The sequence below is a fragment of the Vicugna pacos genome, chromosome 9 (assembly GCF_048564905.1).
Source record: "Vicugna pacos chromosome 9, VicPac4, whole genome shotgun sequence".
Lineage (NCBI taxonomy): Eukaryota > Metazoa > Chordata > Mammalia > Artiodactyla > Camelidae > Vicugna > Vicugna pacos.
Window position 1 is genome coordinate 36,257,691 of NC_132995.1, and position 26,282 is coordinate 36,283,972.

The 26,282-nt window shown below is 39.2% G+C and overlaps 1 protein-coding gene across 1 annotated transcript in view; it reads right to left on the bottom strand.

The window, feature by feature from the left end:
- The window catches only part of CDH8 (cadherin 8), a 312,089-nt gene that overhangs the window by 148,360 nt on the left and 137,447 nt on the right, over nt 1-26,282 (bottom strand). The window contains exon 4 of the mRNA XM_006211078.4: nt 15,874-15,993. Within this exon, the coding sequence (XP_006211140.1) occupies nt 15,874-15,993 (120 nt within the window). The remainder of the gene's footprint in view (nt 1-15,873; nt 15,994-26,282) is intronic.

A 26,282-nucleotide genomic window follows, 5' to 3' on the forward strand; every position in this document is an offset into this window, starting at 1 on the left:
TTAGCCCCAGACGTTTCTGTGAACACTGAAATCCAGGCATGATTATGCCCCATGATAGAGAGGTAAGCATAAGGGAACGGAGCTCCACGTCCCTCCAGGACAGAGATAATTAGACGTGTATAAACAAGGAGCTGTCTGACCTTCCTGGAAGGTAAGCCGGAGGCAAAATCAGTCAGAATGGAAAGGGAGGTAGATGTTCTAGTTAAGAGAGAGTCACCATACAGAGGGTTAGTAAGAGCAGATTTTTATGGATCTATTGTTCCCTTAGTGACAGTTGTCAAAATACATCAGAGCTCTGTTTCTTCAAATACATTAAGCGGCTTAGGATTTTTATTCTCTATATTAAAATTAAAAACTGTAACAAATAAGTACCTCTTCTTTTCTCTGCTCTGGATTTTTTTTTAAAAAAAAGTTATACGACTCCTCCTTCTCTTTCTCTTCCTGATTCTTGTCAACCTCTTCTCATGGCCCATCTCCCCTCCTCTGCCTGCTGTGTAGTCTTCTCTTTAATGCCTTCATTCCAAAAAATCTAAGTGAAGATACATATTGTGGAAGACACAACTGGTGTGTGAACTGTGAATTAATGAATATTAAAACTTCATCTTCTCTCAAAGTTTGCCCCCTTACATTCATTCACTGGACACTAATTATGTCCTATTTGCTGAGCCTTAGGCATGGTTGAAGGGCCTGTGTATGAGTCTCTGCAGAAGAGATACCCACCCACGGCAAGTGAAAGACTGGCTCCTTCAAACTCTCAGTTGCTCCCGGGAATTGCAGAACCTGAGGTTTATGTGTTTATACATTGTCGAGCTGCTCACAGGACAAAGGACGCTCCCAGTACAAACCCGCAGTCTCCCCCTGCACACGGCACCGGATGCAGCGTGATGCGGAATAAAACGCCACCCCTAGGAGGAACACCTGCGCGTGCACATGAGCGCAGCAAGATTAAGGGAAATCATGTGACACAGCAAATATTTCTGGACGAGGACTAAGGAACACATTTGTCTTTTAACTCTGACAGTTCTGTTTTGGGTGACTTTGAATAAGCCACCTACCCTCTCTCAGCATGATTTCCCTGTATTAAACGAAGACCACTAACACTTTGTTTCTAAGATAAGGAAGAGATTAAATCAAAGAAATGTGTGTGAGGCAGCCTGGAAGACATGCTTTTCCTACTCTTTCAAAGTACAATGTAATAAACGACTTACTCAAGGTCACGCTGCTAGTAAATGATGCTGGAATCCAGAATTTTCAAACTCTAATTCCAGTACTTCTCACCATAAGCACGAACGTATCTAAGTAATGGTGTGTTTTTTAACCCATCCTTGTTAAAAACATACATTTCCTGAACACCTATAAAACACATCAAATATATTGTGTCATAGCTAGAGGCATATTGTACTGATGATTACCAAGATCTGTAATTTTTTTCTTTCGTGTTTTTCTAGCAATTGTTGCCAAGTAATGGCCCCAAAGGGCTTCAAAGATGTGGGGATGCTTTTGCTTTTTTCTGAACTTGTCGGCATTCTTTCAGTAGCTATTTGGCCGATCAATTTCAAAGTGTAAATTCATTCTTTTGGATGTTTTATATATTTAGAAGCAAATCAAATTACAGAAGCCTCACTACCTTCATGTAGGCAAACAATCTGTTATTATGAGCAAATACTAGGGGTTAATTTTTGGTGTGAATAAACTTAATACCCAAAGAAATCTCATGTGAGGGAAATAGGAAGATGAGAAACAAAACCAACCCTTCATTCTTCCTTCCTTATACCTGTGCTAACTGTCCCCAGATACCTCTCATTTCTCAGCACACCTGCAGCGGGGAAAGAGAAGAGAAGCCATGTTACCGTCTCCCACCCTCTTTATCTCCTCAGCTTTGCAAAAGCTTGGATAATTCATTCAAATCAGTGGCCGTGGAGAGCACCTCTAATAGAACAAGCACTGCACTAAGGGCTGGAGATACGAAGATAAATGAGGTGCCACTCTCCGGTCTGGAGTAGTGCACAATCTGAAAGGTGAGGCAGGCGTGAGCAACTGCCTGCTGAGATACAGACGCACCCCTCCTATTTTGAACTTTGTATCATTTTTTGCATCACACTCTGTTACAACACTTATCACACCCAATGTGTTTTCTAGATAAGCTTTTCTTCTTAGTTTAGCAACAAATTGGTCCGTCCCTCTCTGTCAAATTTATACTCTAAGGCTTTAAGCATCCTCTTTTCTATAAAAATATTCCTGCTCCAATCTTTTCCACTCCACAAATATATGACTAAGCCCCTGCTGAGTCCCTCAACACTTTCATAAATACTGTAAGACCAGACAGAAGTGATTTCCACCGTGCCTTGCTGTAACAGGACAGTCTCATACTCAGAATCTCAACACCCGCTGTATTCCAGGGGCACAGCATAGTGTGACCATGAGCACGTCACTGTATCTAATGATCCTTTCTTCATTTGTAAAAACAGCGTTGTGATACTGCTACTCAAATGTCAAATTCTTAGTGAGACTCCCCTGACCAGCCTTTACAAACCACTCTGGGCTGGTTACCTGGCAATCAACGTCCCTGCCTACATGCATTCAAGTGGGAGCAGACAGACAATAAACAAATGGACTTTCCTGGTTTACTGATGTTTACCCAGCCTCTAGAAGACACATTGTTGCCTCCCAGTGCATTTTAACGTTTTTCAATGACTCAATGCATGAATGAATGTCTTTTTTCCCATGTGAACTTGTGGGGAATCCCACATAAAAGTGAATGACTCTCTGCAGACCTCTTCCTAAGATGCGTGGAGGTCAATTAGAGCTGACTTTCCCCACTTCTTCACCTCTGTAGTGGCAAGTTCTGGCCACAGGATGCTCAAGAGCCAGAGCAGCACTGTGCTACTTAACAGGGAGCTGCGTGGGGTACTTAATTTATGCCTGTGAAACATCCTGAATACCATCAAGTTACTGTTGTGCTAATTCTCACTCTTACACAAATATTGCACATGTAAAAATTCAGCACTTTGACATTTATTGAAATAGTTGCATGGAAGAAAAACTGAGACAAATTGACTCAGAGACAGGTGTTGGCAATCGGCACAGGGGAAGACAGTCCTTTGTCAATGTGACAACCAGGAATAGTGAAGCAAATACGCAGAAACCAGGACCTACTGTGGGCGGGGTGGGGGCTGGCTCTGAAAATACTTCCCACTCAGTTGCTCAGGATGTGAACACACAGGTGGCCATTCTGGTTCCACATTCCTGGGATGCCCCACTAAGATAATGAAAGCAGGGTTTTTGATATGTATCAAATGTAAGCAAACCTCAATTTTCCACCCAAATGCATTTTCAAGACAATGACTTATGTTACCAACAATTTTCACTCAAGGGGGTTATATTTGAGTGAATGTCCTTCAGGGAGAGTTCTAACCTTGGCAGGTAAGGGAGCTCAAGAAGTTGAGTGGAAATTATGTGCTGGACACTCTAAAAATGTTATCACAACCTTAACCTTGTAAGAACTCTAAAAGTAGCTATGATTATCCATCCTTAACACATAAAGAATAAGGCCTTAGGACAGGGAACGGTCATCAACTTGGGAAGCTGAACCTAACGTGGATTCCAGCGTTCCCACCCAGGACTTCCCATACCACATTGTCTCCTCTGAAATCCCGAGCCACACTGGCACCACCTTGAATCTGTCTTTCTCTCAGAAACACAGTGACCATTCAGAGGCTTAGCTTTGTCGTAAGTGTTGACACGTAACACAGAGCTTTGTTTGGTTTTTTTGCTTTCTTACAGCATATTTTTCAGCTGCTTTAGATGACAGTCTTCAGTAACTGTTTTCTACAGTGTAGGAGGCACATTACTTTAGAGTTCATACGAAATGTAAATAAGACACATGCTGTGGTTAAACGTGTTTTTCCCCATAACCGCTTTCAAACGTGATAGAAAGTGATGTCATTTCAGAATAGACGCCATTATGACAATTCTAATATTTTGTGGCTGTAATTCGGTAGACCTGGGGGACAGAAAATGGAGCACGGTCGGAGGCTGGGGTTATTTCCTTTCAGCTATTGAAGAATAACTACAGATACAGATACACGGAGTGAGAAAAATAACGCAACCAGTGCCACACTTACACATATTCTCTCGATACCCAATTATCACTTAATTGATATTAATTATTAGTTAATATTAATTAATTAATCCTTGTTCAAACAGTTGACTCACAAGGGAAAGCTTTTTAAAAATATGACTTTGTGAAGTTAGTAGAACATGATTGTTAAGAATGCTACTTTGATAGCGAGCTATCTAAACTCAAGTGACCTGACTCAAGTCATAGAGCAAAGTTAATGCCATGAGAATATTAAGGGGCTCCATCTTTCCTTGACCCAGTGTGCAGAAGTGGACTGAGGACCAGGGAGGTCTGGTCCCAGTTCTTTGAAACTGCTAAATGTTTTAGACTTTATTGCCCAAGGCCTAGTACGTAGTAAATGCTTTCTATTGTGGCTATTTGTGTCTGGGTTGTTAATTATACTCTGCTGAGAATGAGAGCCAGGGACTCAAATCTGCATTTTGTTTCATCATGTAAATATAATCTTTTTTTTTTTTCATTTATAGCTCATGAATGTGTTTGCTATTAAACAGCACAATTAGGCGATCTCAATTCCCGTCTTTAAGAGATCCACAGGTGTCAGAGTGCAAAGGTAGCTTTTAAGATAGATAATACCACTGCAACGTTATTAAAGTTAATGGGATGGAAAGGAAAGTTTCAATAGTACTCTGTCACACACAATAAAATTTTACCACACATGGAAACGACTTTTAAAGAAACTCTCCAGATATTAAAAAAAATCTTATCTAATTATGGCTATGCTTACATTTACTAACCAGTTCAATCCTGTTCACCTTATGGATACTAAAATCACTAATTTACCGTTCCATATTTCTGCTCCTCATGGTCATATAAAACAGCCTCGCTTGTAATAAAATAATCACACTGAAGATTTTGAATGGGAAATTACACATAATCACAAATTATAAGGTGACTCTAGTATAATTCTTGAAACATTAGAAATTTTTTTTTGCTTTCTTTATAAACCGACATGCTCCATAGTCCTGCCTATGAGAATGCAAAACCCGTGTCTTTTTCACTTACTCTATGTACAGTATCAGGCATATAAGAGTCTGAAAACTAAATTTAGTCTATAAATATCGATTAAACCAGTATGGGTAGAAGTAACCACTTATTTCCATATTATAACCATAAAATTGTCTCACTAAGGGAATAAATATAAGCCTACAGACTAGTACTTACAACTTTTTTCCTGAATCAGGGTTTCACCCCAAGAGGAAAGTCTCTCCAGTATTTCAGAAATGAAGAACTGATTCTCTTGAGAAAGATTGTTCTCTGCAAGTAGCTCTATGGTAGACTCCCTCACCCAATATTCCTGAATCATCCATATTGGTATTTATCTGAACCAATTATTCTCATTATTCAAGAATGTTATTTTTTCTACTTTCTTTTCATGAAACTCAATCCAATCTTTCCAACAACAACAACAACGACAACAATAATAAATAAACGATCTCATTCCCTTGCATCTTTTCTTCATGGCACCTTGGTCAATGAAGAAGAAAATATCCAATTGATGTATTTTAACATAATTATTTCTGTTGAAATCTCTCTAGTTGTTCTGTACGCTCCAGGCAGTCAGGGCCATGTCTACCCCATTCATCACTTTGTCCCTGAGACTGGAGGTGATCAACAAGATATCTATTTACTTAATTGAAAATAAACATTAATATAAAAGAGGGCATTAAAATGTTTAGAGCCTCTCTCTTCTTTTTCTTCTTATTTTCTGGACTCAATGACTTTTCACTACTTCCCCCCACCCCCATCTCCTCTTTTAGGACATAAAAATAAAAAGCCTAATGCAGCAGAGCTTAACATCAGACAGATGTGACTGGGAAACCCGCTCTGACTTCTACTACCTGGATAGCTTCCAGAAATCACTTTGCCCAGAGCTTCTACTTCCTTTCTGTGAAGTGAGGATCAGAGCGCCCACTTCCCATGGTCACTAAGAATATTATAAGAAATCACACATAGTAGACGAACGAGAAGTGGTACCTCCCTTCCCTTTGATTTTATAAACCAAACATAATGCACAGAGTTCCACGCCACTGCCATGAGAGACCTCTGCTTCTGGAGAGGGACCCGCAAATGGATACACTGGTGTCATGGGCTAGTCTTATACAGCATCTGTGGGCACACCCTTGTGTCCCTGGTCTGTCATGAGCAAAGTCATACCAAATGATTCCACATAATCAGATAATCAAGTGCAAATATATACTGAATATAAGAAGAGAACACAAAGATACATTCTAATCTCTAGAAGCATCCATTTTTCAAACCCAAAGTTCCCCAGGATCTGAAATTGACAGCATCTCAGTCCTTCTGAGGAAGCCCATTTTCTAACTGCGCGCATCTTGGAGTTAACTGTCTACGTTCATTGCTTCACTTACAACATGTTTCTTGAACAACTATCACAAAGTGGACACAGTGCTAGGCACTAGGGCACCTGGTGAGAACTGGACAGGATTCCTGCAGTTAGGGTCGAAACCCTTTTACTTTTTTGGTTAATCTTTCTTGAAAAGAGAAATTATGGTCTTTTATGCGTAAGCTCAGAGGAATTTATCTCACAGGAATGCTTCCCGAATTTGACTTATAAGGAAACAGATGAAGTGTTTGTACATTCCTTCTAACCCAGCCTCTCAGAGGATTCCTATATTTGTGCACTAGACTGATTTAAGAGACTCCTTTTGTCTTAAGAAGTGTAGTGTCCAGTATGAATTAACCCTCTTCTCTGAGCTGCTGATAATCATATATACATAATTACAGATAATATTTTGTGATGTTAAATTCTGTTTTCCAAACTAGAACAACTGAATGCTAGATAAGCCTTCTTTGGGGAGCTGTATTTGAAGTCGCATTTGGCACAATATTTAAAAACAATTACTGAACACCAGTGATGTGTTCTATATTGTCTTAGGGCTAGGAGTGCAGAGTTAGCCCATAAGGATGGAAGGTGGTGGGGGTGGGGGAAGACTGGAACTACACAAATAAAACCTGCTATCTTTAAATAAAAACACAAAGGATGTGTGTGTGTGTGTGTGTGTGTATGTGTGTGTGTATGATTGTGTATTTTTGAATATATAAGGTTAATCTTTGATATTCTTAGATAAACCATGCTTATTTACAAAATCAATGAAAACACATCTTTGTCCTTCTAGACCAAGTCATTTTGAATTAATCCAAGTGAAACCCAAAGCTGTATTTCAAAGGAAAGAAAATCCCTGTAAAAACAGAAATTACATTTTAATTCTGCAGGGACACAAAACATAGTAAGCTGGGAAAAATTCCTGATCCTAGCTTGTCTACTCAGGTTGGATAGGTGTCACGGGGGAGTAAGTATTTGCTTCTGCTTCCACCTAAACCCATCCCAAAGCACCCCAATGTGACAGCAGCTGTTACATGGTGAGGAGTCTGTGTAGTTCGCAATCTTTCTGCTCACCATGCACCTCCAAAACTTTGGTTTCTCTAAAAATACATCCCTTTGACTCTAGCTCTGGTCAGTACTGGACAGCTCCCTCTGGGCTTAAAACTAGTTTCTTCAAAGATATAACTAACATGACAGTCACACTACTTTCAGCTTATCCAAGTATATATAATTGATCTGTATGTGTGTGTGTGGGGTATTTTTAGGAATCATAAAACAATTAATGTGACCACAACACTTTCTCAACCTACTTTATCTTCCACAAGAGATTCCAAGGAGGGAGATAAATGATTGTTAAGTCACTGTGTGCAAGCAGCCAGTTAATACACTCACTGGGATATGAAGATTTAATCAAGAGCAAGACTAGGGAGGGACAGCACTTATTGGGAACATTATCTATAAATACTAAGCAGATTAGAATATTAACGTATTAGAGACTTAAAATCTAATTTTGTCATCAGCATATCATAATTTAATTGGGACTAAACAACGCAGTGAGGTTTAAATATAGGTCCAGGTGCCATTACACACTTTGGATTCTCACTCTCTCATTAATTCATCCATCCATTCATTTTTCTCCAACAAGTCTTGATTTGAGCTAAACATACCAAACACTTGTCATTTGCCTGACTTTGGCCGTATTAAACCTCAAGGAGCTTCATAATCTTCATCTTTAATAAAATGTTTTTAAATACTTCATATGGTATAGAGTTTAAACAAGACTGCAAAGACACTGCCACGTAGCCCATTGCTGCCTATGATTTTATTCAGCATCCACAGTGGTTCTTCCACCTGAAATGCAAGGAATATGAGAAAGGCAACTGCCTTTCTCTATTTGCTCTTTTGGCCTAAAACAAGCAGAGATTCACAAACTAATACCTTCCCCCATCTGTAGTTGCTCTGAACACGGGTCTGCCTGTGTGTGTGTGCGCGCACGCGCGTGTGTGTGTTATGTTTGAAAGGGGTCTCTCTGCTTGTATTCTTCCCTCAAAAGTTATGCCAAAATTTATGCTGTGTAAAGAAAATATAAACTGGATGAAGAGAGCATTAGGAGGACATGCCTCCAGGTGAGAAACGCACTCTTTGCCTCCCTCCCAAATCCTCCTGTCTATTGGCTCCGTGCATGACTTCTCCAAAGAGAACCACTGCTCTTCTTCCAGGAGACTCAGGAAAGACTCCACATGCTACAGAAGAAGCCATACCTGCCTCTCCCCCACCACTGGCCACCCACGCCACGCGAGGGCCTGATCTGGGGTGCTGTGCAGTTTTCAAAGTGAGTCATCTGTGTGGCGATCCCTCAGCTCTTGGTCAGCATTTAGAAAGAGGTTCTTTATCTTCTGTGATGAAACTGTCCCAGGCAACTGGTCAAGCCAGCTTCCTCCTCTCTCCATGTCACTCCTGCTTTTCAGTCAAACTTTCATCTCCAAATCCAGGGCTCTTCATTGTCTTGTACTGAACAATGCTGAAGTACCTTTCTACCTACCATTAATGCAAAAGCTTTGGGTTGTTGTAAATGGAAATGTCCTATCAAGAAATAACATGTTCTGTTATACTCAATAAAAATTAAACTATAAAAATGAGTAATATTCAAGGTAGCCTTAATTTTGAAAATAAAAAGCAAAATATGGAGTATATGCTTTTTTCCTCCAATTTCATGAATGACTGGAAACAGCACTATAATCAGTATTTTAAAAAACTGGATACTTTGTCCTAAGAGGTCATGGCACTCATCCAAAGTCATGCAGAAAATTAATAGGAGTTTGGATTCCTAAATTACAGCCTAAGTTTATCTTATATAGAAGAGTCTCTTAAAGTAAAAATCTCCTGATACCATTGAAGAAGTGAAAACTACTTAATTTTTATTATCACCCTCATTTGTCCCCTAACCACATATCCCTTTGCTTTCTTCTTGCTAAAAGGCCTTATTTAACAGTTTCCCCTCCCCCACACCAGTCACGCGTTAGAGGACACAGGTGTTCAGGACACAGCCTTTGGTATCACTACCTTTAAGAAGGCTTCTTTCTTCTCCTCTTTCCCTACTAGCTGGCTAAGCTGGTGCTCCTCTCCATCCCCGTAGCATCAATTCTGGCCTGTGTCCCACTTTATCACAGCATTTTGCCCACATATATCTCTTTTTGGGATTTGCCGTACACAACATTGCACCCTCAGGGCCTAGGGTATGACTTATCAGAGTGTAAATGTTGACTAAATATCAATTCATGTGAATTACAAAGACATTCTCACCCGTCGGTGCATATCCTAGCATTGTTGGTCAGCCTGCCTTTATCTGAATATTTCTTCTCCAAGGTCTACACTAAAAAAAAAAAAAAAAAAAAAAAAAGCCAGCCCTCCTGACAGTGAAAATGATAATCTCCGCTATCCTGATTAAAAAAGAGACCTTGTGTGTTTGCAATTTATCACTTTGGTTCAGAAGGCATAATAATGACTCGATTCCATAAAGGCATTACATGAAGACTTCATGTATTATCTTGATTTTTATAAAAGAGAACCATTCATTACATGGATTTTTTTTCCCCAAGGAATATTTTTTTTCCTTAGCTCATTTTTACAGGTTCCACTGAGACAAATGTTATTTGTATACAATGAAGAAAGATGGTCTGAATCTCAGAAAAAGGTCAATGAATTAAGTTAGTTTATTTTTAAGCAGGTCATTTTTCATACTCTCGCTTGCCTGGAGCAAAGTTTAGACTGTCCTGCAATTTTACTCTGATTTCTTTAGATAATTAAGTATTTATTATTCACTCATCTTGCATTTTATTTAGACTTTTCATCTTCAATCACTTAGGATGGACTGTAACTGTTTTCTTATCTATCCTCAAATTAGTAGCTTTTTAAATAAATGCCACATTTCTCCCTGTCTGTGCCCAAAATGTTACAGGCAAACATATGGTATTAGAAGTGGCAGGGAGGGGAAAACAAAAAAAAAAAAAAAAGAGAGAGAGAGAGAGAAAACATTTATAGAATACAAATAAGCTATTTTCAGCCTTTTGAAGCTATTCACAAAAATGACAATTCATTTTACCATTATTACTGCCTCACTTCCTATCTGACACCAAACTGCCTCTTACGTCTATGTATAAAGGAAACGGGCTTGCTTCCAAGTTTTATAGGTCGTTTTCTAAACCAATGGCAGCCCCAGGCACGAGCTACAATGCGTGGAAATCAAGTGGGGGTACAGGAGAACACTGAAAATTTAGAGCTTGAAATCAGAGAGACTCACTTTGAATCTTGCTTCAAATACCTTGTGTAATAAATGTATCAATTCTGATCCTCCTCTGTCTCATCAGTAACAATGAGATGACATTAGTACCTATCTCGAAATATTGTGCGGAATAATTACATTAAATTTGATAATGCATGCAAACCCAATTAGCACACTGGTTAGAACATAATACATGTTCAGTAAATGAGGTGGCTGTTGTCTATATTCTTGTTGCTTTTCTTCTTCCTGTTTATAACTTGTCAGAGAATTTGATTTAAAGGTGGGGAAGCTATGTTTCCCCCAAAACATAGCTCTGGCAATTGCAAAATGGAGACAGAAATTCTCTACACTATGGTTTAGTGCTCTGTCAAACCTACAGGACTGTAGAAACACAGCGACATTTTCCTTTTGTTATTGCTGTTCTCCTTATTATTATCACAAGCACAATGAGCTTGGGAATAGACCTGCTAACGGCCATTCCTTCTTTGTGCAGTGGGCCCTGAACCTTTCTATCTCAGCATCTAATCTAGAACTAAATCTGGGCAAGAGGTTATCACAGCCTCAAGGCTCATTTCTGCAGGTGTCACAATAGCACTGTGTTGGTTACACACTTAAGACAAAGTATGAGACTTGGAAATGGCATTAACTTTAGTCTTAAGTGACTCTCAATACCACCACCACCACCACCAACAACAACAAAAATCACATCTGAGGTTCGAGTGTTCTTCCCACCACAGACGTAGACAGAAGGAACACAGGCTGGAAACCTAGCTGGCTTCCCTGCCTGGGTCATCACACATCTTCTCCACGAGCTGTGGCAAGCTTTTCTCTTTCTCTTTATTCACCCATTTCTCCCTTCTATATTCCTTTTGTCCCCACCACCCCTTGCCTTTCTGTCTAAACTATGTACTGAGTGGCTTTAGATGCCAAACACTCTGCTAGGCAACGGGATGCAAAATGAAGAAATCAGATGAGCCCCGTTCTTTCATGAACTATACATTCTAGCATGAAAACTGACAAGAATAAAGACAAGTCAATATACAAGATCATTACTGACGATGAGAAGCTCGAAGATAATAAACAGAACAAAGGGAAAACCTTTCCTCAGCCTTAAGCTTATACCTCAAACAAAAGGGTGCCCTCTCCCCGAGACAGAGAGCTTGATGTGTTATGACAACAGGAAATAATCCCATAAAGTTGGAAAGTAGCAACCGAGGGGGCAGCAGAACTTATCAGTTCCAAAATCCAGAGTTCTGTTCTTAGCATTCTTATGAGGAGAAAACAAGACACATCAATGTATTCTTGTCTCTTGTGCTCCGGTTTCCTTTTCCTTATTGAAAACATAACAGCATGAAGGACTTGCTGACCCTGGTCAATGGGCAATCTTCTTTATAAAGATCATCCCACCAAATCATTCTCCAGACACCAGCTTGGTGTCCTACAGTTCAACTCTGTTCTGACACTGTCTACCCGGAGACGGCACCAGGTTCCGCGGGTTAAAGGTTCAGTCTTACAAGACTGTCCCCCCCCCCACACTTAAGGTGTCAGGCTAGTAGCAAGCCCAGGTTGTCACCTGTGTTGACCGACTGACTGACTGACTGACTGACTAAAGATCAGAGGTTCCCTTGACTCCCTTCTTGGACTTCAGATTCCAGTTGCAAGTCTAGGTTGTTACCTGTTCTTCTGACCAACTGGCTATAAATCAGATGTTCCCAAGACCCCTTCTTTGAGTTTAATTAATTTGCTAGAGTGGTTAACAACTCAGAGACACATTTTACTTGCTAAATTACTGGCTTACTGTAAAAAGATACGACTCAGGAATGGGCAGGTGGAAGAGAGACGTGGGGCAGAGTATGGGGAAAGGGCACGGAGGTTCCATGCTTTCTCCAGGTGTCACTCTGCCCAAATCGCCATGTGTTCACCAATTCAGAAGCTTTCTGAACCCCATCCTTTGGAGGTTTCATGGAGGCTTCTTTACAAGGGCAGGATTGATGAAATAATTGGCCACTGGCAAATGAGTCAAACTCCAGCCCTCCCCACCCAGAGATCAGAGAGTGGGACTAAAAGTTCCAACCTTTTAGTCACAAGGGTATTTCCCCTGGCAACCAGCCATCTTCCTTAGAGGCAGTCCAAAAGTCAACTAATTAGCACATCTTTTGATCACCAGAAAGGGTTATTTTCTTTCCATTTGCTTACAAAATAAAAAAATGCAAATATTCAATATCCTTTATACATTTTTCTTTATTTTTCTAATATAAAATATTTAAAAGTATTCTTAATCTGTTCCTGCATTTATATCCTCCTCCACTTGCACACACACACACACATAGATTCATATCAGTCCCAATTTTTTTCTTTAAGAGAGAAAAAAGACCTCAGAGATACACAAATTTAGATTCTTTGGAAACCACAAGCACTCTGCCTTCATTTGAACACACTCAGGTGTGGTTACGCAGGCACTGACACAGTCTGTTCACATTTCACTCACACACACTGATGTTTCAGCTAAAGAACTTAGGCTGCCTCTTCACTGATAATTAAACTTTGCCTCCGTTTCCTTTCCCATCGTGTCTGCCTTAGTTAAAAACCTCAACTTCCCTCAACCAATATTTTTTCAGCAACTACTATGCACATTCTTCAAGTATCATTTCTCTCTGTTAGATTTTCCACCATAGTACCAGAATAAACTTTCTAAAATATAAATCAAATATTTTTGTATCTGCCAAGTTGGAAATGATAAGGTTAAAATGAATAGATGTCGAGATAAACATCCATGCTGAGTAAAAATGTAAATATTAAATACTGCTGACGACATTTAATTAAACAAATGGTGATATATATCAATGAGATTTAGAATCTCACAAACCCTCTGACTTAGTAGGACTTTTATTAGCCCTACTGTACTTTGTGGTAAGTTATTCTTAAGATATAAATTATTTAAATGGCACATCATGGTTTCTTGTACTTACATTGAAAAAAAAAAAAGTCTGTCTTCCAAAATGGATTGTGAGATACTTGTAGGCTGAGATTAGCCTTTGTGAATTTGTCTCCTTATATTTAATTTAGTACCTGGCACATAGTGAATGCCGAATGGATATCTGCTGGATTAATATCCATTGCTGGTCCAAAGGTACAAACTGATAATTACAAAATAAGTAAGTCCTGAGGATATAATGTTCAGTCTGGTGACCATCATTAATAATACTGTGTTGTATATTTGAAAATTGCCAACAGAGTAGATCATAAAAGTTCTGTTTATAATGTGACAATGAGTGTGTATATGTCCATGAATGACTGAAAAATTGTGAACACTGGAATTTGACACAACACTGTAAAATGATTATGAATCAATAAAAAATTTTAAAAAAAGTTCTCTTTATAAAGAAAAATGTAACTATGTGTGGTATTGGATGTTAACTGGACTTATCGTGATAATCACTTCTCTCTCTATATATATACATATATATATCTGTATATATATATTTAATCTTTATGTTTTATACCTGAAACTAATATGTTATGTGTCACATATATCTCAACATATTACACTATGAATAGTGAACCAGAAGATTCAAGTAACAAATAGTCAAGGAGCAAACGAGGAAACTCTTTAACCCCACTTAAGCAATTAATACATTTCTGTTTTCCAGAGGTCACTGTACCGTGACTATAGCCCATGAAAAGTGAAGCTCAAGGAAATGTGACAGTGGCTTTGAAATCAAGGACTTGGGTGTGAGTCCCAGCTCTCGTCCCAACTCTGACACTGTGACTGTGGCCAAGGAATGGGACATTTCTAGACTTTCTTTTCTATTGAAGTTCAGAGCTCACTGCTTTCTCTGCCACTTCCCCAGGGTCATCAAAGACTGCAAATTAGATGAAGTTTATGACAGACTTCCTTCTTAACTGAAGAATATGTAATTATGTCCCTAATTAATGTATTTTACAAGAGTTCTTTCCTGTTGCCAAATCTAAATTCAATTTTAAGCCATGACCTATTTATGTATAAATGTACTTTTTTTCACTTTTAAATGCATGAGGGTTTTACGCTTTGAATTAAAATAAAGCAAAGAGAAGGTTTAAATTTTTAATTTAATTAATAATTGACTTAATGGTAAGACATGGGAATTTATCTCAATAATGCTGAAAACTCATGAATCAAAGAAATGATATGTGTATATCCCCACATACTGAATTTTTCTACTTGAAAATTTGCAGACAAAACCACCAGATGCAGAAGAAAAATACACAGAAAAGATGACATTATTTATAGAAATTTTTAAATGTGCTACAAAAAACCCCCACAGGATTATAAAAAGTCTAACAAAATGGCTTTCCTCTCTTAACTATTGTTAAGAATAAACAATAAAAGATATGTCTTCATTTATAAAAACTATTACTTTATAAAGTTATTTTCCAAATCAGTAAAAAAAAAAAAAAGGAACTTTGTTGGTTTTATTTTTTAAATAACTTATTTTTTGTTTGCTAAAATCTATAACACTGGGCTCAGGATACTGGCTCGGTTTAATATTGGCAAAAATAATAATGTGTTCATAAGAGCCCTAGTGGGTAGACGTCAGCTTCCTGTTTTACAAATAAGGGGATTAATACCAAATGAAGCAACATCCATACATGGAATATGTCGTGTTCTATATGTTTAATATTTATTGCTTCATCTAAGGATCATCATAAGGCTACGAGGAGGGTTCCTCACCCACTTTATAGATGTAGGACTTGAACCTCGGAAAGATTTATAAACGTTCCTTGTCAAGCATCACACAGCCAATAAGTAACTGTATTTATTCTTAAATCTATTTAAGGTGGCCTCATGTGTAAGCGCATTTCCCCCCCCGCAGGGATGAACAAGGATGCCAGGCCATCTGTTAAACAGGTGATATTCTGTAAAGGTGCTGCCATTCATTTTCATATGTATCAGAATGACTGCTGGGCTTGCCGTGTCCCCCACACTGCACCGGAATAACACACTCAAATATTACTGACGCAGGCATCAGAGTACTTAACCATAGCATTTCATAACCCAAATCCCAGGAAAAGTGTCTCCCTGAAGCAATGACATGCTAAATAGAATCCAAAATTTAGGCCACAAACCTGTTTCGGGCTCAATGGAAAAATAAGGTTGACCTTCCAAGATACTATAAACCAACTTTGCACTGTTTCCATAAACTGGGTCATCAGCGTCGGTAGCTGTTACGTTAGTGACAGACGTACCTAAATAAAAAAAAAAGAGAGAGAGAGAGAGAAAGAGAGAAAATAATAATTAACACATTATCCTTTGCCAAGAGCTAAAATTTGTCAAGCATATTATACAGAAATCCATGTGCTAGAATAAGGAGGAAAAGAAATCTCTTTAAAAAGTAGGAGATACACTATCATAACTTCAACAATACACAAGCCTTTTAAAAGAAAGAACACTGCTAGGTTGGGGTACTATATAAAGACAGCCCCTTTAGAATCAGTTTTATTGAAGATGGCTTTGTAGTTTCTGTTTTCTAAGATACCTATCATGTGGGCTTAGAAAATATGAAAAGGGAACATATCAAAGAAATATGAAACATAAGGTTAACAATATGATAGATACAACATGCAGCATTTAAGTTTTGCAAAAGCACAACTGAATATATCCGTTAAAATCAGCTGCTGAAAAAAGCTGTACAGAAATATCAAAGGAGTGCTTTATCCCACTTTATTTAATTCCTCAGAATATAAAATTATACTGGAACTACCAATTAATCAGCAGTTTAGGTAGCTGGGCCTGTGGATAATAGACTCAAAACCTTTATTTTCCCCCAGATTAATTTTCTATTTTTACTCACTCATTCATTTAGCAATTGAGCACATATAGCTTGCTTACTACAAATTATATATCCTAAGACAAAATCTACACTCAAGAAGCTTACAGTTTGGTGGGAAGGGAAAGGAGGAGAGAGACAAATAAACCTAGAAATTCAACTGAATGCAATTGCCCTGCGTCTTTGGAACCCCCACTCAGTCCAAGAGAAACCAGATATGGTCAGTGACAGCTTTCTGAGAGACATTGCATTTGAGTGAAATTATGAAAGACAGGTGGAGTTTAACCAGGAGAAGAAGGGCAGGGATGGAATTCTAAGCAAAAATAAAATAAAAATTCTAAGCAAAAAAGCCAAATAGTCCAAGAGACTGTGGGAAATTCTGGGAACTGCTGGAAGTGGGGAGAAACTGGAGAAGTCTGGTGTGGTAACAAGAATCACGTTCTATGAGGGCAGTTTCAGTGTCTTCCTCACCCAGTCAGTGCTGGATGTATAAGGATTATCAAACACATATTTGATAATAGAATGAATGGACAAATGAATAAATTATCTGGTGATTTAATGAGGAATGGTAAGTAGGTATCACAAATGAGTTTCCTAGAAGTAGATTCAAAGGTGAAGATTTCTTGAATTTTTACTGAGAAGTCTCTTTGATTAATATCTGAGAGAAAGGACAAGTTAGGGCAGAAGGAGCACTTGGGCTATGAGTCAGCTACAACGAAGACCTCAGAAGACTGCTCTTCAGAGCTGGGATGGTCACTGAGGAAGCCCACCTAGGACTTTATAGTCCAGTAATGACCAGTGACTGGCTGTGGGAATCCCCTGAGATGGGAGGCTTGGCCTTGGACCAGGCAGCTCTCTTCCACTGAAGGACCATCAGCCCTGAGCTGTCAAAAACCATCACCAGTAGCTGAAAAAAAATTTGAGGATGGATATGAGCATTATATCCCTCTGTTGCTGAAACAAGGTAGAGCTTTGTAAGATCTTGCCAATCAAAATCTTTTTGAAGTGTTTTGAATTATGGTCACTGCACAGGGCAATGTAACAATAATATCTGTCAAGCAGTTGATCATCCCATAAAATCTGAATTTTTACTCAGAATGATGATTCAGAGGTTCCACGAAAATCTACAGTTAGAACTAAAAAAATGCTCTGAATGTCGGTTGTGTAATACATTCCACCAGACACTGGGAAAAATATCAAAAAAATAAATAAATTAAGACTCACTTTCGCAAGTAACTCATCAACTAGATGGTGAAATGAGCACACGAAAGCACAATATTTGTAGTCATTTGAACACTGTGTGGGATGGAGAAGAATTGTAGGAAAAACATTCCAGGTGAGAGGAGGACAGTAAGTTAAAAGTGACTAGACTTTTTTTTTTCAGGAGGAGAAATGTCTAGAGAAGCCAGTTATTAAAGCTGAGGCTAAAGATAAAGCTGAGAACAAAACAGAAGAGGCATTTGAATGTCAAGATGAGGAGCGTTGACTTCATCCTGTAAGAAAGAGAAGCTATTTCAGTGAGAGACCAACCCTATGTTGGGGGTCCCTCCATTAGTGCCCCCAGATTCATCTGGAGGCAGAGACACAGAAAATTAAGAGATCAGACTAGTTACGACATTTACAGCAACAGTCCAGTTAAGAGGTGCCAAAATATTGACACTGGGCAATGAAAATGAATATGGTTTCTCAATGCTGATTTTCTACTTTTGGTCCTCGTACTAACTCTATATAAAATGTTCAGCTGAGGGTAAGCTGAATGAGAGGGGTACAGGAACTACTTCTGCCACTTTTTTCTAAGTCTAACATTAGTTCAGAAGACATAAAAAAATGAATTGCAAGAAAAAGACCCAAGAGCTACTGAGAGGACTAACAGAGTTCAGAGACTGATCGGACAGGGTGAACTCTGCCCTGAAGAAGACCATGTAGCAACTTTGTGTTTTCCTTTATTTTGTTGTGTTATGTATTTCCTTTGATTTTTTTTTTTTTGGAGAAATCTTTTCACACATTATGAAATAACAAAACCATCAGAAAAATAAAGTCAAGATCTATACTCTGTACCATGCTAAGTTAATGAGGGTGAGCATTCAGTATTAGTCTCTGGTTAGGCTGGAAAAAAAAAAAAAAGTGAACAGAGTCAAAAATTTCTGTCTTCAACAAAATTACCTTCTAGTGGCAGATTCTTAAGTTAAGAAATGTCTTCATAGAGTAAATAAATAAATAAATCTAGACAGTACCTGGACGACGACAGGAGCCCTGTGTACATTAGCGGAGTGTATGTACTTGGGCAGCGTCGTGTGGGGTTAATAGTTTCCCAGGTGGAATAGCTCCACGTGGGCTGTTCTGAAACAAGTACCACTGTCTCTTTGAACAAATCATTTAACTTAGCCTCGGATGTCAAGTCCACAGTGAATATTACTGTGTCACTGTGAGGGTCAAACAGAATAATACACGTAGGCGCATGCTAAACCTCTGCTCGTGTATTAGAATCTAGCTTTGAAAAATATTTAGATCCCTGGGGTCCCTTTCAGATCTGCGGGATGGCAAGACAGGGATGAGGGTGCATGACTTTTAAAAATCTCCTCAGCCAGTTCTGATGTAAAGCCACCGTTCAGAACATCTGTAACGGGCGCCAGACTTTTTTTTTTCTTTTTTCATTTAACTTCACTCTTCTCCATAGAATCATTCATTTCTATCTTCATTGCTTTGAATAACCCTTGCTCAGGTTTGTCCATCAAAATGAAGACATTTTAAAATCCTTCCTGCTAGATAAACAGACATGGAGACCATCCCTCGTTAACTAGCAGTTGGGGACGGTTCCTTCGGAACGTACTGTTACAAGACGGGCGATCATATCGACTGTCATGGGTTGGTGTAAGTTGAGAAAATTATTATGAGAGGACTCCCATGACATTGCCAAGCACTGAGGTAAGAGGAGGGACCTGTGCTTTCTATCATTTACGTGCTCTTTGATTCAGTTTTTCCATATGCAAAATCAGTACTTTTTATTCTTCAGACCTCAAAGTTTTGTGTGAGGATCCAATGAGATAATATTCAATATAGAATAGTGGCTGAGAAGATGAACTTGGAGTCAAACTGAATGAAACCAGAACACTTGTTTTATATTCCATCCCCAGCGTTTACTAGTTCTGTGTCCCTGGCCAAGTAACAAAATTTTTCACAGCTTTGGTTCCTTAATCTGTAAAAAAAGGAAGGTGATAGTAATTGTGATATCCTAGGCTTGTTGAGATAATTAAATATAATTTATGCAAAGAGTATAAAAGAGTTATTTAGATAATACTTCTGAGAGTTTATTGTCACTATTGTTATATGTACATCATGCATGTATACATATATATATACATATATATGTATATATATGTATATATATATATGTGTATATATATATATGTATGTGAGAGGCTGAATAATAAACTAGTCTTTTACAATTTTAAGTGGTGGTGGATGTTATAACTTATAATTGGGCGTAGTTTTGCCTAGTCGTTTTAATAGTAGCTTATTTCCTTCAATTTGGAAGAGGAAACACCAAACGGCATCCCCAAATGTAACAATATGTTCACGTCCTTAACAAGAAAGTGACTGACAAAAGAAATCACACACACAATCTCACATTCTGCTCATCCAATCCATTTCATGTCGGTTTCCTCCGTGGTATAAAATTGCTGTGGGCTCAAAAACACAATAGTGTTTTGATGTAGCAAGCACAAAACTAGGCACTGGGCACATCCTCGGTACAAGTTTCTCAATGTTATTAGAATGAACGGCTCTCATATTTGCATGACATCTCTCCCAGTCCACACAAGTCCCCCACGCCTGCCAAGATGAACCACTGGGCTGGGGGCTGTAACAAAGCTAAGACAAGCTTTCACCCACATCCTCATCCAGGATATTTCTGCCTGATATCTGGCTTCCCAGGAAATCCGCATCCTTCAGCTTCAGACACCTGGAAATGAAAAGGCAGCACTACTTTCCATCGAGAATGATATTTCTCCTAATAGTGATTCAAGACTGTTGATGCACCTGAACGCTGGAATAGATGTGTGCGAAGGTTCTGTGGATGCATCTGTCAAGTGATTACCCACAGGAGGGGGAAAATGAATGCTTTGAGGTTAATCTTGCAGCAGAAAAGATTTCTAGTCAAGCTGTGGTGTAGGCTTCTCCATGGAAATGCATGCAGAATGCAGACCACGGAGGCAAATTGAAAAGCGTAAACCTTGCAGGATAATGTTTCTTCAAAGCGGCAAGTGTTGGTATGTGATAAATAGGACCCTGAGTAATACCCAGGAAATATAACAACAGGATTCTCTGTCTGTGTTTTCATTTGGAGCCGTTTTTGTCCCTTTGTCGAGGATACAAGAGACTCATTTAGCTAGAGACTATAAATTTGACACCGTGCCATTTCTCCAAGAAAGCCCCTATTATGATCCAACTTGATGCTGATCCTAATTATAATAATATAGCTGTTGTATTTCCAGCTGTTGTCAACAAAAATGATCCCTGTCACCACAATTCATCCTGCTAGTATCAAGTCAAGTGTGCACACGTCAATTCCAAGGTGAATTCTGCTTTTAATAAACCCATTTTTCTCCATTTAGCTTCTTGGTAAAGCGCGATTTGCCAAAGTGCTGCTTGGGTTTTGATTAACCGAGGGCTCCCAGTATCATTCGCCTCTTGCCACACCTGAAAGTTTCCCATTAGCAGCAGAACCTACACATCTCCCCCGTATAATGACAACAAACACTACAAGCAAAATTAACCATCAGGTTAGAGGTTCCAGTTTGCTGACAAACTAAGATGAAAGGCCTTCGGGAAAATAAGATGTTGGGGTTTGGGTGGTGCAGCTCTGTTAGCCGGGCTCTACTTTTTTTTATGAGCAAGTCAGCACACCAATTCTGCACATTATTCAGAAAGAAAAATGCTGGTGCTGACACCCTGAGCAGAAAAACAAAGGTTTGGTGCGGCGTGAAAATGTGCACGCTGGAAATGCTGAAACTCTTATGATGAGAAGAACACAAACCCCATTTGCAAAGAGTCATTTGCAATACATTTTTAGAGAATAAGCATTTCAATAGCAGGTGGGAAAATAAAGCAGCAGAACTTTGCAAGAGCTGAAATACACAAAGGTATGCATTCCTGTATTTCTACGATCATTGTCCAACTTTTGATTTGACCTTCTGTCTACTCTGCTCCAAGTTCAGTTAAGTAGAATTCCCAGACGGAATGTCTGGCATTTATCAACTGAAAATATGTTACCTAAACATTCACACTTTCCAAAGATCATAGATCTAGCAGGTCACAGCAACCAATGTGATTCCTCCATTATTTTAATAAAACCAAACCCTCAACCCATGTTCCCTCATCCTCCTTATTAATTCCTGCAAGCAGCAGGCAACACAAGAGGTAACGGGGCCCAGGTGTTGCTATGACAACCTTTTTTGGTTGTTGTTGAATAGCAGGGCAATAGTTTCATAATACCTACATAACTTGTTGACATTTAAATTATCGCTTACTAGAATCTGAAACATCTGGCCCTAGACATTTTAAATGTGTTGCATCAAATCCATTTTTATTTTTTCCAGTTTTATCAAACCATGCTCTGGGATGCCTCTGTACATGACCGGCATATACTTTTAGAGGTTGTTTGTTGGTTGGTTGGTTTGCTGTGTCCACCCCCTGGCCCAGTTACAGCACAGCGCAGGCCTAGTGTGCTTAAGGAAAAATCTGAGAAATAAATGCAAGCAGCCACTGCATTTTTCTTCACGTCTCTCTGATACCACAGGCTTCAACATTCATTTCTCCGGAACGGCCTCAAGCAAATTCCCCTACTGGGAAAGATGGCCTCAATCCTACCAGGTTTGGGTTTTTTTTTTCCCCTTTTTGCTATTTAATTATAGAAGACACATGCCAAATATCCAAACCTCCAAGGGACGGACGCCTTAGGGGGTCTTTGGAGGAGGAGAAGGATTAAATATGGATCAGTAAAAATTACAGCTTGATTTTTTACCTTATGTATGGAGAATTCTTCCCCAATCAAGTTCTCGGGGAAATAAACAGTGAGCTGTGCCATCCGATTGCTCACCTGGAAGCTGGAAGACAGGTTTCCACTTCCTTCTAGAAACTTGCGCTCCGAACCACTGCTGGTTAACTGGGAGTCACGTCAGGGCTACTAGAAGATCTATCCTTTCTCTTTTGTTGACAGACTTGCAACTGAATAGGAGGCCGAGGCAGCACCCATTGTCCATTTCGCTCCAGAAGCCTTCTCTCTGAAGACACACACCACACAATGCGACCCTAAACAGCCACTTCCTGATCCATCTTCTTTTGCAAAGGCCTAACCGTTGCTCACTGGGTGTTCTTCGCCTGTGCCAACTCTCAGCCTGTGGCGAAATGTCGCTGCCAGATTCTACGTGCTCCAAATTGAATTTATTATGGGAACAGGGACAGATCCTTAACTGCAGTCTGGCGGACGGACAGCACCGAAATGGACCCTGTCATTTCTCTGGCTCTATGTTTTTGGGACATAAACTGGGGAAATAAAATTCCGTTCCCATATTTCATTCTGGTGCATTTCGAGGTATAAACAGTTTTGTAACTTAATGAAACATCCATACCCACTTAACATTGTGTTTTTAAAATGAGCCTGAAAGTTTCTGGAACAATTAAAAACACTCCAGAAAATGCACTGGAGCATGCAGATGTCTTCCATCCACCCATACGTCATTCCAGCAAACATCTGTAATGTGCGTCGGGGGAGAGAAATGAAGAGCACTGTATGACAATGTGTAACTGTGAAACCTCAGCCATGTTTACTGTGCACAGGAGAAAAGTACCTTCTGCGGTCCATGCAACCGACGCCAGGACGGTGGCCTACCCACTGCTCTCGCAAACAGATGCTGAGGACAACTGGAGGCCTGGTTATGAAAACCAATAAGCTGTCTGTTTTACAGTTTCACGCGCATAAATAAACCCTTTCAGAATCGGAATGACTCTTTTATAATACAAGGGGTGGGGGAGGAATGTGTTTTCTTTTCTTGGGCTGCCTACTCCTAGCAATCACATCTTTGCTGTTCTGTTACGTATGGAACGAAATCCTGTAAGTGCTTCAGAAGTAAACCAGCATCCTTTATGCTTTAGACTGACAGCTGTTTCCACCCTGACCTTGCAAAATCGTGCTACCAGTAGCACTGCAGGTGTCTCGTGCAGTGTGTCAGGACCGCAGTAGAGCAAAGCTTCGTTTATTCTATTTTATTGTATGAATTCGTTCATTCACTGACACAAAGGCTATTTGTATAGTGTCTCCTGTGTGCCAAGCTCAGAGTTAGATGAGGAGGTATAAGAACGTGCAGCAGAGTCAGAGTTTCTTGTCCCAACAGTATTGGAAGTTCATTGCAGCAATGCTTCCACAGTATGAAGAAAACTCTGCAAATCATTGTGAAGTTTATTTCCAGAAGGCGGTAGCATGATGCAGCGGAAAACATGTATATACTGCAATTACAATGTCAGAAGACTTTCTTCACGTGATCTGATTATACTGAGAGGCACTGAGATCATATTGTACGTCAATGACTTGACATTCTCACACAACAAGAGCATCTTTTCACACCTTTAAGGCTGACTTTCCTAATCTAATAAATGGGAATGACACCAGCCACTTTGTATTCTTATTCTAAGGCTCCATCAGGGTCCTACAGTACCAGTAAGTGCTCCCTGGGTGAGGGGACATGGCACAGAGCTGTCCCCTGTCCCTCGGGCTCTCCAGGGCATGCCACTACCTTATTTACATTTGACCAAGTGAGAATTTGGGGGCCAAGATGCATGAGAAAAAAACACATAACCATTACAGTGGCTGTTCATTTTTATTCTTTTAGAATAAGCTTAATTTTCTAGCTAAAAGCCAGGACTTCCAAAAATTGCAGTTGGATGGTTGTGGCTGCTGCCATTTCTTTCTGTGTTCTCTCTTCCCTCCCCTCCAGCTTTATTGAGGTATAATTGACCCAAAAATGCAATATATTTAAAGTGGTGTACAGTGTGATGATGGGGTATACATACACATTGTGAAATGATTACCACAATCAAGTTAATGAACACATCCATCACATCACATAGTTACTTTTTCTTCTCCCCTAAATGTGAAATACAAAATGAGTAGCTCTCCGATCAAACTGCAAACCTGGCAACGTGAAAAGCCACTGAGCCATTATGCTTTTTGGGAAGGGAAAGTTCTAGACAAAACAGGCTTAATTAGGCAATCATTAGAGCTATGGTTTCAAAGAGATTTATAAAACTAAGTACTCCCTAAGCTCACCCCAAATATGCCAACCTGTAAGTGCCACCGTCCACGATGTAGATGAAATGGAGGTGAATCGGGCTTATCTCTTATTTGGACTCTTTATTATTTCAACATTTTTTTTTGAAGTATAGTCAGTTTACAATGTCGTGTCAATTTCTGGTGTACAGCTCAACTCTTCAGTCATACATGAACATACATATATTCATTTTCATATTCTTTTTCACAATAAGCTTCTACAAGACATTGAATATATTTCCCTGTGCTATACAGTATAAATTTGTTTATCTATATATATACCAGTCAGTATCTGCAAATCTCGAACTTCCAGTTTATCTCTTCCCACCCCACTTCCCCCCTGGCAACCACAAGTCTGTATTCTATGTCTGTGAGTCTGTTTCTGTTTTATATAAGTTCATTTGTCTTTTTTTTTTTTCAGATTCCACATGAATGATATCATATGGTATTTTTCTTTCTCTTTCTGGTTACTTCACTTAGAATAACATTCTCCAGGGCCATCCATGTTGCTGCAAATGGGATTATTTTATCATTTTTATGGCTGAGTAGTATTCCATTGCATAAATATACCACAACTTCTTTATCCAGTCATCTGTTGATGGACATTTAGGTTGTTCAACATATTTTTATTGAGATCCTATGATGGGTCACGCCTAGTTTTAGGTGCCTAAGGAACTTCATAGTTAGGAGATTCCTGCTTTCTTGAAGAGCAGACTAGTGGGAAGGCAGAAATTAAATAACTAACAGCAAATGATGCGATAAAGTGCCGTAGGTAAAAGAAAAGTACTGAATAATATAGGAGGGGCAGCTAAACAGCTAAAGCAAGGTTTCTGGGAGGAGGGGACATTGATATTGAGATTAGTTTTGAGAAAAAGGATGACCTTGAGTCACTGTTCAGAGGTAGGGATGCAAATCAGGAAGAACCCCCATGAAAGAGGTTAATCAGGTTGGAGCTTATCTTAGGAAAATGGAAAGTTAGAAATGGGTCTTGAACACCTCTTTCACACCAGTCATCGAGAGTTCTCTAATTTTCGCAACTTTCTTTCCCCCCCTTACACTCTTGATCTAGCAAGTACATTCCTATGATACCCTAACACACCCACCTAAATTGCTCAGACCCAGATCCAAGACTTAGTTGATTTGTAAGCTGAATCATTCCCTCTTCTGAACTCTAAAAATACTTTGACTCTCTCTCGGGGCACCTTTTGCTTTTATATATAAATCACAGCACATACAGCTTTTTCCTTTCAGATTGAGAGCCTCCTGAAAACAATATTCTTTCGTATTTGCTCAACTTTCCCCTCTAATCTTCCTCTCCAGAATTAACCCTTTCCTCCCTAACATGGTTTCATTCCTTTGTTCATATCATAAGCATAGCTCTTTAT